Genomic DNA, 14,509 nt, shown 5'->3' on the forward strand with positions numbered 1-14,509 from the left:
AGTATTATTATGTGCCATCCACCAAGGATATGAAGACAAAAGTGAAACAGTTCATGCTCTCAAGTAGTATGCATTCTACTGGGGGAGTCAGCATATATGTATATAAGTTTATACAGACTAAATACAAAATAAAAAAAGAAGGTAGTCTAGGGGAGAGGCCATTACTTGTTGTTGGGAAATCATTTAGCAGAAGACAGTGCTTACCTCCTGAAGGGATTCTACAAGGCAGAGGAAAGGAGAGAGTGTATTACAGGCATGTGATTGCATCTGTAGATTCTTTTAGGACCAAGGGATAATTGAGATGGCCTGGAGAATTGAACCCATTCATGCTGGCTAGGTGTTCTCTTACTCTTTCCTCTTACTGATGTTTATTTTACCCTTTCTAATTTTGAATATCATTATCTTCGATAGAGAAGATGGATACAAAAAGGGAGACTGAGTAGTTCTAGTCTTTCTTTGTCCTCTGTTAACATTATGTCAGCTTTTCCTCGGCAGATAGAGCAGGCCTCCTATCTTTTCCTTGTTTTTGCTCTAAATAAAGTTATTTGGGGACAGGGGCTATGGATTTCATCCTGTGCTTAATGATTTTTGCTTTACAGGTTTTTGCCATTCATGAGAAAGAGTTATTCCTTCCCTTTCTTCCTACAAGTGTTCCCTCTGCCCTTCTTTTTATGATTTTATATTTAGATTTGTCTAACTTTTACAGTTTAGGAGAAGAAGTCACAATACTTACTTTTTCAAAGCTGTTCAGCTAATTAAAGGTCCTAAATTCAGATCAAGTGACTTAGTCTAACAACCAGATGAAGAACTGTCAATGTGACAGATTATAGTTTCAACCTGGATCATTGTATAGTGGTACCTTCCATTTTTATAATACTTAGCATTTTACACAGGTTATAGGAGTACAGATTTTAGAGCTAGCTAGTGCCTTATTGGTCATCTAGTCATATGCCCTTGTTTTACAGATGAGGGGAAATGAGACATAGAGGTGAATCCCCAAGACTGGTAAAGCAAGTAGGTAGTTGTTGCTTTTAGTATAATTCCTCAAATGTGAGCTAGGCTGTTTTACATATAAATTATGATTATAAATCACTTATGTCTAGTGTTGCACAGCTTGTCAGAAGCAGAGGCAAGACCTTAAATCTGATCCCTTGACTCTGACTAGTATTCTTTCTGTTATGTCACCTTATCTCTGGTTTGGATGTAACAACACCTGTTGTTTGGATATAAGGTCACTGAAACTTTCCTCGAACTAGGAATTTCCTAAACCCCCTGCAGTTTATGTTATTGGATCAGAAAGCTCCATGGAGAATACAACTATGCCAGACTTATTTATAATCTGAACTAAATAAATAGTTAAATAGAGCTTCTACTTATTAGGCTGGCAGACTTGTAATCTCAGCCTTTAGGTAAACTGAAAGGGAAAAGTCCTGTGAATCTAAGGAAAAGCTTCTTTTACAAAACTCCTGTACTTTGTTGGATAGGGGAGAGATGGAGCCATCCTATTCCCTTCTCAGGCACAGACCATTATTTATCTTAATTTCACACAGAATACTTTGGTGGTCTCTTTTCCCCTGGCAACTTTTAGGTGTGGGTAAGATTATAATCAGAGATGGAGTAGGCAGACAACAGAGATTATTACATAGGTGATACCTTAAGAAGTTAAACCTGGGGAAAAAATAAGACCCACTAATGGCAGTGAGATATGAAGTCAGAAAATGGGATCACAGAAGGAGAAGACACAAGAAATGATAAGGGAGAATGGCAGTAGTTCAGAGGAATTCAGGGAAAAGGCATGCTAAGCCCAGTATGTCTAAATGGTACCTTAGGGTAGCACTATAGCTACTGTATCAGGAGATGATGCTCATCAATCTTAGTTGTCAAGATAAGGTTAAATTGTGTTCAGTATACATTGCTTAATTACTCAGGCAGGCTAAAATGAAATATCTGTGTTTAAAAGGGAAGTGGGGGGCAGCTAGGGGGCAAAGTATGTTAAATGTCAGATTTGGAATGACGATGATCTGAATCTAGTTCTTGGTTCAGACAGTGACTTCCAAGCCATTTAATCTCTTGAGTTTTATTTTTTTAATGTAAAAATGGGTTTAATTATATCACCTATCTTACTGAGTGGTTGTGACCCTCAAATGAGATAATATATGTAGAGCATTTTTCAAGCCTTAAAATAATATGTAAATATTTTTTGTTGTTCAGTCATTTTTCATTCGTCTCTTCCTGATCCCATTTGAGGTTTTCTGGACAAAGATACTGGAATGGTTTGCTGTTTCTTTCTCCAACTCATTTTACAGATGAGGAAACTGAGGCAAACAGGGTTAAGTAACTTGCCCAGGGTTGCACAGCTAGTGATTTGAACTCAGGAAGATGAGTCTTCCAGACTCCAGGCCTGGCACTCTGTGCACTGTGGTGCCACCTAGCTGCACCATATAAATATTACCTATTATTTGAAAAATTCAGTGGCATCACTAGAGAATTAGGATTTCTGGACACATCATTACATTATAGGCAGTTAGAGCACCATATCTGTGTGTGAACTTCATACGATACATTTTTAAATCCCAGGTTGCTGCTGGGATGTTTCCCACTTTGCTCAAAGCACTGCATTTGCAGTCAGGAAGAATCAAATTCAGACGTTTCCTAGCTATGTGACCTGGGCAAGTCACTTAACCTATTGCATCTTTAGTTTCCTCATTGGTTGAATGGGGATAATAATAGCACCCACCTTTTTATCAGAATCAAATGAGATATGTAAAGTGCTTTGCAAACCTTAAAGCCCTATCATCCTCATCACTTGGTTTGTACTCAAGAGTTTAAACTCATTTTAATATCTTGTGTTAAATAGAAATAGATATTAGAGAAAATATATTGGTTGTAATTTTTAAAAAATTAAGTGTACTTTTTCTTGTATTAATGAATGTTGGATTCGAATTGTTTCAATCTTTTAAAACACATAATGCATACAAAGGAAAACTAGTTTTCCTGGAAATTCTCTTAGCAATTTTAATCTATCACTTGTAATGTAATAATGCTAATCTTTAAGTGCTATTACGTGTTTTTTAATTCTTCTAATTTTTATAGGGTATTTTTTACAAGCCTGTGGTGGGGGAAATGTTTTTGTTATACCTTTAGGTCAGGATATAAGTGTTAAAGTATAAAACTTGCTACTTTTTTGTTTTGCTTTTAGTAATTAGTGACTAGTTAGTAATATCATTTATAACTTTGTTCATTAGGTTGCAGCGAGGCAAGAAACAACAGATTGAAAATGGCAGTGGAGCAGAGGATAATGGGGACAGTTCACACTGTAGTAATGCATCAACACACAGTAATCAAGAAGCAGGGCCTAGTAACAAAAGGACCAAAACATCAGATGATTCTGGATTAGAACTTGATAACAACAATGCCACTGTGGCAATAGATCCAGTAATGGATGGTGCTAGTGAAATTGAATTAGTTTTCAGGCCTCATCCCACTCTTATGGAGAAAGATGACAGTGCACAGACAAGGTAAGTATGCTTTAATTTCAAAAGATCTGAACAGTATTTAGAATTCATTTTAGAACGAAAATGGACTTTAAGCATCCTGTTACACACGTTGCCTTATACATAGGAGATATTTAATGCTTATTGAATTGAATCCTCATTTTAATTTTTATAAGTGATATGATAGGTATACACTTTCTAACAGGGACTGTTAGAAGGTACCACTCTCCTTTCAGTCATAGAGGTTTTCAACCTTGCATCCTTAAATCTTTACTCCTTTATTGCACATATTCAGTTCCCAAATTTTACTTATTCTGTCTCTATAACATCTCTTGCATCAGCTCCATTCTCTCCACTCAGTAGTCATCAAGCTAGTTCACCTCTTTTCTGGACAGTAGTCTCCTAATTGGTCTCATTGCCTCTAGTCTTGCCCATTTCCAGTCCATATTCTACATAGTTGCAAAGGGAATATCCCCTAAAGGATAGGTTCGATTATATCTTTGTTCAGTAATTTCCAGTGGTTCCATGTTACTTCTAGACTCACATACAAAATCTTTGTATTTGGCTTTTAAAGCCCTTCACAAAGGGATGCCAGTTTACCTTTCTATCCTTATTATAAACTAATCCTGTTTATGCACTTTTCGGGGCAGTTCGGTGGCATGATGGATAAGAGTACAGGGTCTGAAGTCAGGAAGACTCCTCTTCCTGAGTTCAAATCCAGCCCTAGATACTTACTAGCCATGTGATGCTGGGCAAGTCACTTAACCCTGTTTCCTTCAGTTTCCTTATCTGTAAAATGAGCTGGAGAAGCAAATGGCAAACCACTCCAGCATCCTTGCCAAGAAAACCCTAAATGGGGTCATGAAGGGTTGAACGTGACTAAAGGAAATTATTTCACCACCACCACCACCACATGCACTTTACAAGTTTAGCCTTTTTGATCCTCACACCTGATGTCCCACCTTCCACCTCTTTCTAGTTGCAGTCTGGAATACAGTCCCTTATCACCTCCAACTTTTAAAATCCCTGGTGTCGTCCTAAGCTTAGGTCAAATAACCTCTCCTACATGAGACTACTTCTTACCTCCCCATCAGCTACTTATACATTCCTTTGGATTTACTCTATGTATACTTAGGTATGTGCATATTATTTTCTATATGCAGTGAAAGCTCCTCGAGGGCAGGAAATGGTTGGTTTGGTTTTTTTATATTTGTGTCATTTACCCTAGCAACTAACCTGTCATGTAGTAAATTTTAATAAATGCTTTTAGATTGAGTTTATAAATAATTTTGAATTTAGTAAATTGGAAATTAAAGTAATTGAGTTTATGACACTTAAAACCATGACATAAAGATGATGTAGGAATTCCAGAGCCCCTCCATCCTTTGCTCTCCCTACTCTTGTTCTTCAACCGATGGGAGAAATCTGAAGTTTTGAATATTAGGTGTTAGAGAGCATGCAAGACAGTATATAGTGTTCTGATTTTTTCCATTTTGTATATATTTGTATTTGGAGTCTGTCTTTTCACTTTGCACTATTATTGAGTAGAGCATATGGGGGGGGGGGGGGCCAGTTAAAATGAAGGTAGATAACATCCAGTACTTGATGACCACTTTGGGAGGGCCCTGCTATTATCCCTACTTTTCTTTAATTTGCCAAACATTTGTTAAGCATATACTCTATGCAATCAATTCAAGGGTATTCAAGGATAAATGAGATACCTACAGTCCTTATCTACAAAAGCCTTACAATTGGGAGAGGAGCAAAGGCACATGTAGATAACTATAATACAAATTAGAGCAATAATAACCTGTATAAGAAGAGTATAAATGACTGAAATTAAATGAAGGAAAAAGCATTCCCAAGGATAGAGACTTGGAAAGCTTTGCTGTGTAGGTGATACCATTGAAGTTGAGTTATGAAGGAAGGGTAGGATATCGATACAGTGGATGGGGTAGAGCAAGATAGGAGCTGTAGGAAATGCAGAAATATATCTTAGAAATTTATATAAGTCAGAAATGTGTTTCATAGTCAGCATTCCAGATAGTCATTTATTTTGTACCTCAAATTATAGATGCACTCACACTCTAAGTAGATTTTGTGGATTACTTTTGTTTTCAGTACTTAACTTAGGCTTTTAAAAATTCCTTCTCTTTCAGATATATAAAGACTTCAGGCAATGCCACAGTTGATCACTTATCCAAGTACCTCGCTGTGCGATTAGCTTTAGAAGAGCTTCGGAGCAAGGGAGAATCAAACCAGATGAACCTTGATACAGCCAGTGAGAAGCAGTACACTATTTACATTGCTACAGCCAATGGACAGTTCACTGTGAGTACCTGAAGCTACTTTTTGGATTAATATGTAATCCTGTTAAGCTACAGTTTTAACAACATAATCTTAAGTGCACCCCGCCCCCATTGTATAGAAGGTATGGTTACTTTCCTTTTTTCTAGGAAGCCTTTTCTTATTCTGTGAACACCTAAGATTTTTGGAGGAAATTATTTGTCATGTGATTCTTGAATTCACTTCAAGTCTTAATACCTTTATTGAAGTTGCCATATATTTCATATGCCCTTTGAATACTTGATTACTTTCTTTATACTGAATACTTAACAGCACTTTTGTGAGGAATGAAGATTAAGGATAGGAGAAGCTACAGCAACAAATTAAACATTTTTTAACTGAGAGACTTGAGCAGTATACCTTGGAGAGTCTTTGGAACTCTGTACTTGAGGGTTTTTCTCTACTCTAACAGAAGAAATTTTATGGAGTTTATTTTCTAAAGAATGGCAATCTTTGTTTGATTCCTTTAGAACTTTTTAGTGATCTTAAGTGCCTATTGGATCTGAAACATGTGACTATGCTTCTACAATCACACTGACCCAGAGAGGACAGAAGGAAGTTTAGCGAATGATGGATACAAAATACATTTTGATTCATAAAGGGGGGTTGGAGCTAGTTTTGTTAACTTCAGTGTCATGATGTTTATCCATAGCAGATGTATGCTTTAAAGCATTTGGAAAAATGAATATGAATAAAGGGGAAAATATGGGTTAGTGAAACAGTATATAATTTTATTGTTTTAGAGTGATTTGCCTAGAGAATTTCTATAAGTATATATCTTCTCTTATTGAAAGAAAATTGTACGTACCAGGTCATTGGGAAAAGAAAGAGAAATTTCTCTTTATGGAAGCTGATTTTTATGGCCTTTATTTCTTATAATATGCCATGCCAATGGCAAGGCTGTTTTTAGCTGAAGTAGCTTTTAGACAGAAGAACTAATTTGTATTTTGTTTTTCAATATTATTGTTTAATGTCTTTTGGCTGTTTTCATATTCTCAATTCTTATAATAATTATTACCCCCAATTATACATATTTCTCTTTGTTCTTAGGTGTTAAATGGTTCTTTTTCCTTGGAACTTGTCAGTGAGAAATACTGGAAAGTGAACAAACCCATGGAACTTTACTACGCACCAACAAAGGAGCACAAATAAGCTTTGGAAAGATGGCTTTGAATATGAACTTTTTTTTATAGCTCTGATTTCTTTAATATTAAAGATGCACCATCATTGTTTTCATGGACATAATCTTGGATTTGCGTTCAGTTTCCTTGCTGAGCCAGACTTGTTTACACTATTAGAATTCGTGTTTTGTTTGTTTTTTATTTAAGCTTTTCTTTTTCAAAGGGACTGAATGAAGCTATCCAGTGTGTTCTTTTGAAATTACTAACTTGTGTCTTTTCACTGATGAAGCTTTGGATCCATTTGAGGCTCTCATCTGGCAGAGGAAGATTTAATTAGTGTTTTTTTTCTTCTCAAAAGTTTTTTTAAAGCTAAAGAGTGTTAAGGTTGGTTTATGGTGATATTTTTGCTAGCTTAAGGGTATAATTGTGGATTTTGCATTTTTTTTAGGAACATATATAATTTATGATATAATCTTCTTCCTGAAGACCTGATATATTTAATACAGTCCTAGGTGAAATAGGTTATCTATTTCACCTGAAGACCAGGGCTTAATAAATATGCTTAAATTTTTGTTTCATGAGATTCTCTCTATTATACAAAATTTCTTTGCTAGCATTTTTGTTTAAAAATTGATGTTCCTTATTTTACTGTCAAGCTGTGTCATTTTGTTTGCTTTTCTTCCTGTAACAGCCTTAGGATTCTTGCTGTAGTTAGTGAATTACACAAATCAACATTATAAAGAAACACTGGTATAATATTTGCAAAAATCTTGGTAGGCGTGGGAGTTAAATTAGCCCTAAATAGGTAGTCCTCACATATAAAACTTAAGGGATCACTTTTCTGATCATAACTGAAACATCTTTTTTAGTCCCTGTGACAGTCATTTTTTTATAGTATTTGATAACCCACTTGTAATACCAGAGATTCTGCGATATACTTACTTGCACTTTAACCTTGATGAAAAATACTGTACTATTTCAATAAGCTGCCCTCACTTCTTTTTTTTGTGGCTATAGGTTTTGAGATCAGCATGACACTGACAGAAGGAAAATGAGGATATACTTTTTTATTTGAAAAGTTTGTATTTATCATTTTGTTTTCTAACTTTACCCCAATGGTTGTTTTTTGGGTTTTGGTTTGTTTTTTTGGTTGTTAGAGCATAGTTTGCAACTCCTGTTGAGCCACAGAAAAATATGTTAAACCCACCCAGAACTTGAGCCCTGCTCTGCTAGAGTGCAGGATGCTTTGTTAAAGGAGTAGTAGCATCACCTAAGAGGAAGCTGCACTTGCCTACTCTTAATTTGGTGCTACTGTAATATGAGGTACAGTGTTAGGTGTTTGGGAGTGACAAGGCTTTGTACTGGTGGTCAAAAATTAGAAAATTTTTGTGTTATTTCTCATTCCTGCCACATATCCATGTATGTTTCTGAGTTTTTAGTGTTACAGTATTTACAGAAAATTATTAACATTGGCAAACCAAACCCTGTAAGGTTTTGAGAGGAAGAAAGGAATCCTCTACTTCCCTTGTAATTAAAGCCTAATACTTGTAAATATTTAGCCATCTGTTTTGATGGTGGGGGTCAGTTTTAAGTGCTTCAGCCCTACATGAAAACTCAATAGTTTTATTAAATAATTTCTTTTTTTACCATTTCTTTCTAATATTTAAAACCTGTTTTTACAAATTTTTTTTTTTTTTTGGTACGTGCCATGAAATTGAGAGCCACCAAAATTAAGAGAAATTTTGTATTTGGTACCTTTTTTGGTGAAATGTTCAGTTGTATATTAATGCATGTCCACTGACTATAACCTGGGTTTTGTGATATAAATACTTGGGTTTTATTGGGAAAATACTAGATTAGTGGTTGCATCAAATAACTAAATTACCATTGTGTGATTTTTAATAGAACTTTAGTCTTGAAGCAAAAGGGGTATTTGTGAATTTAAGCTATGTTTATGTTTAGAGAATGTATGTGTGTGCTCATATGTCAGTGTGGGAGGATGTAATCTCTTTACACCATTAGTGAATTTATTGACTGTTGTCCTTTACAAAATATAATGTAAGCATTTGATAAATCATTGAGTGTACTGTCTTTATTTTAAAAAATAACCAACTCAAAACTTGTATGATTCCAAAGCTTATATGTACTGGCTCCTGGTCCAACTTTCTGAATCCTTCCATCTAACAGAAATAGAAATGGCTTAATCTAAAAATGAGAAATGTAGCACTGCAAAGCATATCCAAAATGTTTCAGCTTATTGTGCCATTTACATACATAACAATGAAATAAATGATTTGCAGGTCTCCTTTGCCTCAATAATGATCTTATTCCTACCCGAGTTTTATAGTATCTGCCTTATTTTGGTAGATGTTTAATCATAGCAGTGTAAAATATAGTAAAACCTCATTAATTCAAATTGAGAATGAGAATTTTTTTTATTTCAAAAGATGATGTGCTTGAGGTTTATCAAACCAAGAAAAAGATTACTTGTGTAAATTGAGTGTGATGAATAAAGGAGCAAAAGGTTTCAATATACTTATTTACTTGGAATTTATAATTTTTTCATAGCCTTTCAATTATATATTTACTAAAGTAGTTCCATCTCATGGCATCTTACTAGGTAATACTTTGACAATTTATTCGTACATTCAAATAATAACAAATATACTATCATTTAGATTAGCTTCACATTGTTAAAGTTGTGAGGGCTTATATAGTATGAGGAAACAGTGTGAGGTATTAGAAAAAAATAGTAGAAGCTGGAAAACTTTGATTTAAACCCTGAATCCATTTATTAGCTAGTATTTAGGCAAGCCACTTAATTTCTCAGCTGTTTCCTTACCTGTAGCACAGGACTAGTTGTGAGGATCAAATGAAATCAAATGTGTGAAAGCACTTGGTAATTGTAAAGTACCATTGGAATGCAAGCCATTATTATTGCATTATAGAAGTTTAGAGTTTTTAATGTAATGATGTAAATCATCCATCTGCAATACAGTAATCAAGTTCTTCAAGGGCTTGGTCCATTTATTTATGTTTTTGATCTTTGATGCTTCACATATATTGTATACTTAATAAATACTTGAACAAAGCAGTATTTGAATGCCTGCTGTGTCATCAACACTGTGTACAAGAAAAAGCCCAAGAAAAGTGTGTACATTTGTATCTACTTCATATAGGGCTATAAGTATTTAAAAGTTTGTCAGTAAAATATACTTGTAAAAGTTGGATGTTGGGGCAGCTAGGTGGTGCAGTGGATAGAGCATGGGCCTTGAAGTCAGGAGGACCCGAGTTCAAATCTGGCCTCAGAGCAAACACTTGACACTTACTAGCTGTGTGACCCTGGGCAAGTCACTTAACCCCAATTGCCTTAAAAAAAAGAAAAGTTGGATGTTAAAGATTAACTGTTAACCCTTCTTGCTGTTCTTCTACTCTTCCCCCCCTTCCCCCTTTTGCCCCTCCACACGTCTCCTGCTGGTCAACTTTTCAGCTTGCATTTGGATGGTATGTAGCTGCTTCCTTAGAATTATTTATTAGATATTCAAGAAATCATCCTGGGAATCGTCTGGTTACATTTCTGTGAAAAGACCAGTGGTAAGATTATTGAGACTCCATTGAAGCCTTGATATCTCATTGTGATAGGATGATGACGTTGAACTCTCAGCTATGTAAGGACACAAACTCTTGTCAGCTGCTGCCGAGTTGGGAAAGGGTTTTGAGCATGAGCCCAGAGGACTGGCCTTTGTGCAGGGAGACTCCTTACCATGTTATTGACTGCAGTCTACTAAGCCTCAGAGGGCTTGTAATTTGCTTCGGAAAACAGAGATTAAATAGCATGTGTTTGCCGTACTGAAGAAAGATCGGTGGTAATGATTTATCCATAGCATCACCATGATTCAAGGCATTCCCATTACATCAATAAGAAGTTAATAAATATTAGTAACTATACTAGTTCCCTCCACAAGATGGTATTAATGATCACATCTTGACTGACAGTATGATTCTGCTGTTCTTGTACTATGCGTTTCTGTTGGAGCCTGAAATCTTTTGAGAATTTTCATTTGTTTAAGAGATAAGTATAACACTATAATACCAACTTGAATAAGAATTTATTTCTTTCATCTTTTCCTCAGGAAGTATTTGCTTAACAAATGTTTCTACTTCAGTGGGTAAGACAGGACTTAATTATACTAATGGCATCTCAGTGTTACCCCACAATAGAAGCTATTCATAATGAAAAGAATTCTTAAGGTTAAATTGTATAGTATGGTCTGTGTAAGAATGCAGAGAAGTTTATGAGAATGTTTTAGAAGCTATCCAGGTACTGAAAACTTGTAATTAGGAAAATTAATTTACATGGCTGCAGTCTACCTTGATGACAGAAAAATGCATTAAAAATGCAATTATCTTTGTATAGCTTATCCACAATAAGCCGCTAAATTTAAATCCCACCTCTTATACGTATAATCCATGTGACCTTGGGCAAGCAATTTTAACGTTTTGGTCTGAATTTCCTCATTTGTAAAATGATGAGGTTGGACCAGTTAGTTTTAGGGGTTCCTTGACTGGAGATGGAGTTTAGAAGACCTGGGTTCAAATTTCAGACAATAGCTCTTTGGCCATGGGCAAGTTACTTCTTTGCCTCAGTTTCCTCATCTAGAAAATATGTGGGAATTGCACTTGATAACCCCTAAGGGCCTTTCTTGTTGCCTATTTATAATCTGGTGATCCAGGTCTAGATTTATGATCTTATGAACAAGTTGTAAACTCCACGCTACAAGTCAGATAAATAAGAGTAACTTTTGGATGTAAGAAGTGATTTGTAGGAGACTTTAAAGTTTGGTATCCAGATGTGATGCTTCAATACCAAAGACTTGGAAAAGATCAAGGACCTAATTATTTAAGAAAAAAAAAACTGAGAAAATACCAGTAACTGACCCCTATAGTTCAATTTTACCATCTCTACATTTCAGAAAATCTATGTATTCATTGAGGGTATCCTTGATGAAGGTAACATTAGGTAGGGAAAAGGCAATTTTTGAAAATTATGTACTGTAGCAGATCACATTTTGCCATCTCACAATTGTCTGGAACATGCAGAGAAGGTAAGATCTCATTGTCAACATTGTATATGGGCTATATTTGTCTTTTTTTTTTTTAAGAGAAAAACATCACCTTAAAAGTATTCAATAAAGATGTCCTGCTATCACTTCCAAAGATTGGAAGATTTAGAGATAGCTGATGACCTTTTAATGACTTATCAAGTGAAGTGTAAAACAGGTAGACATGATTGCCAAACATGTTTGACTGTCCCATGTAATGTGACAGTTGTGGAGTCCAAATGAGAGATCTTTTTCTTATAGGAACTGAGAGCCTCTACATGCTGTTTGTGGATATTAGATCTGCACTTCAGATATTATCTTCTTTTTAAAAACTTCAGATTATTCAATTGTACATTTGTGAGGTCCATTCTGTTATTTCTACCTTCTCTTTTTTTCTTTCACATTGCCTCCATATGCTTCAAATAATGTTTTAATTCAGTAAGCCCCATTTATCTGCTTGTGAAACAAATCAAATTTCAGATAGATTTAGAGTAATGAAGAAAAATTAGCAGAAGCAATGAGGTAAGGGAAGAAACAAGATGGAAAGTGGCTTTCCTTTATGTGACATGGATTCCAACTTAGCTCTTTTCTGACCCCAAGATGAGCACAATGTCTTATCAGAAGTTGATAAATTAGAGGGACTTTTACAGTTTCCACTGGAATTATTTCCTATCAAAATACTAGTTTGATATTTGCAACCCTTTAATATTTCTCCCTGGATCATGGGATTTAGAGTTGGAAAGGGCCTTAGAGATCATCTAGTCCAAACCCTTATTTTACAGATAATGAAGTTAATCTGTATAATAAATCTTTAGTGGATTAAATATTAAACACCCAAATTTTCACAGAAGGTAAGGAGTTACAGAAATCAAATCATATCTGGGCAAATACCAGTTAACTAGATTGTAGCATTTTGAGTGCAGGCAGCGTATTTCTATACAACTAAGGACAAATGAAATTGCCTGTTACGTATATGGTCTTGTTCTAAAAGCTGAAGGTTTATGGAAGATTTGAGCTTATCCTTGAAGGATCCTATAGATCATAGGGGTAGGGGAAAAGTTAGGTGTATTGTTAATTTCAGGCAGAGGAAATACGAACAAAGGCTCTTCGGAGACTATAAATATAAGCTACATACAGGATAAATAGGAAATAATTAAAAGAGGAAAGGCACCAGAATTCAGAGGCTTGGGAAAGACTTCCTGTAGAAGGTAGGATTTTAGTTGGGACTTCAAAGAAGTCAGAGAGGTCAGTAGTCTATCATTGCCTAGTTCTGTAGGGAATGGTATTTTAGCTTGAGTAGAGGATTTGTGTGAATGAGTAATGAGAAAACAGGAAGGTTAGATTGTGTAGAGGGGCTTGGATCAAGAGTAATAAATCTGAATTCTTTTCCGTCCACTGTGGTGAGCCACTGAAGCATTCTGGGCAGGGGAATCTTCAACTTTCAACATCAAGCTTCTTTAAGGAGTCCTCTTATAGCATTAACTTAATTTGGTTGTCTGCCTCAGATCATTCTCCAGCTTGGTAATGTCCTTCCCAAAATGTGGTACCCAGACCTGCACACGGTACTCCAGATGTGAGGAAAAGCCATAGACAATAAAAATTGTGTAAACTATATTGGCAAAGAGTAGGAGCAAAAAGGGATAGGACCACTGTTTGAGGTGGATGGGGTCATGATAAAGAAGATAAAGCTGCTCAATTCCCAAGTTGCTTTTGTGTCCTGACAAGGAGAACGACTTCTGGACTAGAAAACAAAGAACAAAAGTTACTAATAGAAGGTTGAAGTTAGATGGTAAGAGTACACCTAGGGGCCCCTGATGGATTTAGTCATCAAGCTCACATGAATCATATCTTGGTGTCTAGAACTGACAGAAGAGGTTGCTGAGATGTTAATAATACTGAAAAGAATATGGAAAAAAATATAAAGGTAGTTCAGGTGTAAGGTCAATGTCTCAAAAAATTTTTTTTAGTAAGGAAAGAATGGAAGCAACAAACTATGAGCTTATAATAAGCTTAATTTAAAACTTCTGGCAAAATTCTAGGACGTTATTGGTGAAAAAATTGTTAAATGAACATCTGGTAGAAAAAAGTGATCATAAAGAGCTGTAATGTCATCAAGAATAGGTCTAGACCAACCTTATTTTCCTTTTTTTTGACAGTATTTATGAACCAATACTTCAAGGAAATGATATAGATGGTTTACCTAGATTTATCAAAACATTTAATCATATCTTGTGCTTTTCTTGTGGAAAAGATGGAGATGTGGGTTAAATAATAATATAATTAGATGGATTTGTAAGTGGTTGCATGGCAAGACCCAAAGAATAGTCATTCGTAAGTTCATGCAGTCAATAAACTTTAAGTGCCTGCTGTGTGCCAGGATTGTGTTAAATGCTAGGGATACAAAAAGAGGCAAAAGACAGTCCCTGCCCTCCAGAAGCTCACAATC

General features: G+C 35.4%; 1 protein-coding gene across 1 annotated transcript in view; it reads left to right on the forward strand.

Moving 5' to 3' along the window:
- Positions 1–9,035, forward strand: part of RNF2 (ring finger protein 2) — a 33,098-nt gene extending 24,063 nt beyond the window's left edge. The window contains exons 5-7 of the mRNA XM_027868477.1: positions 3,246–3,518; positions 5,654–5,825; positions 6,891–9,035. Coding sequence (XP_027724278.1) covers positions 3,246–3,518; positions 5,654–5,825; positions 6,891–6,992 — 547 coding nt within the window. The 3' untranslated portion in view covers positions 6,993–9,035. The remainder of the gene's footprint in view (positions 1–3,245; positions 3,519–5,653; positions 5,826–6,890) is intronic.
- The last annotated feature ends 5,474 nt before the right edge of the window (positions 9,036–14,509 follow it).

This window comes from Vombatus ursinus, unplaced genomic scaffold (assembly GCF_900497805.2).
Source record: "Vombatus ursinus unplaced genomic scaffold, bare-nosed wombat genome assembly UNPS02014789.1, whole genome shotgun sequence".
Taxonomy (NCBI): Eukaryota; Metazoa; Chordata; class Mammalia; order Diprotodontia; family Vombatidae; genus Vombatus; species Vombatus ursinus.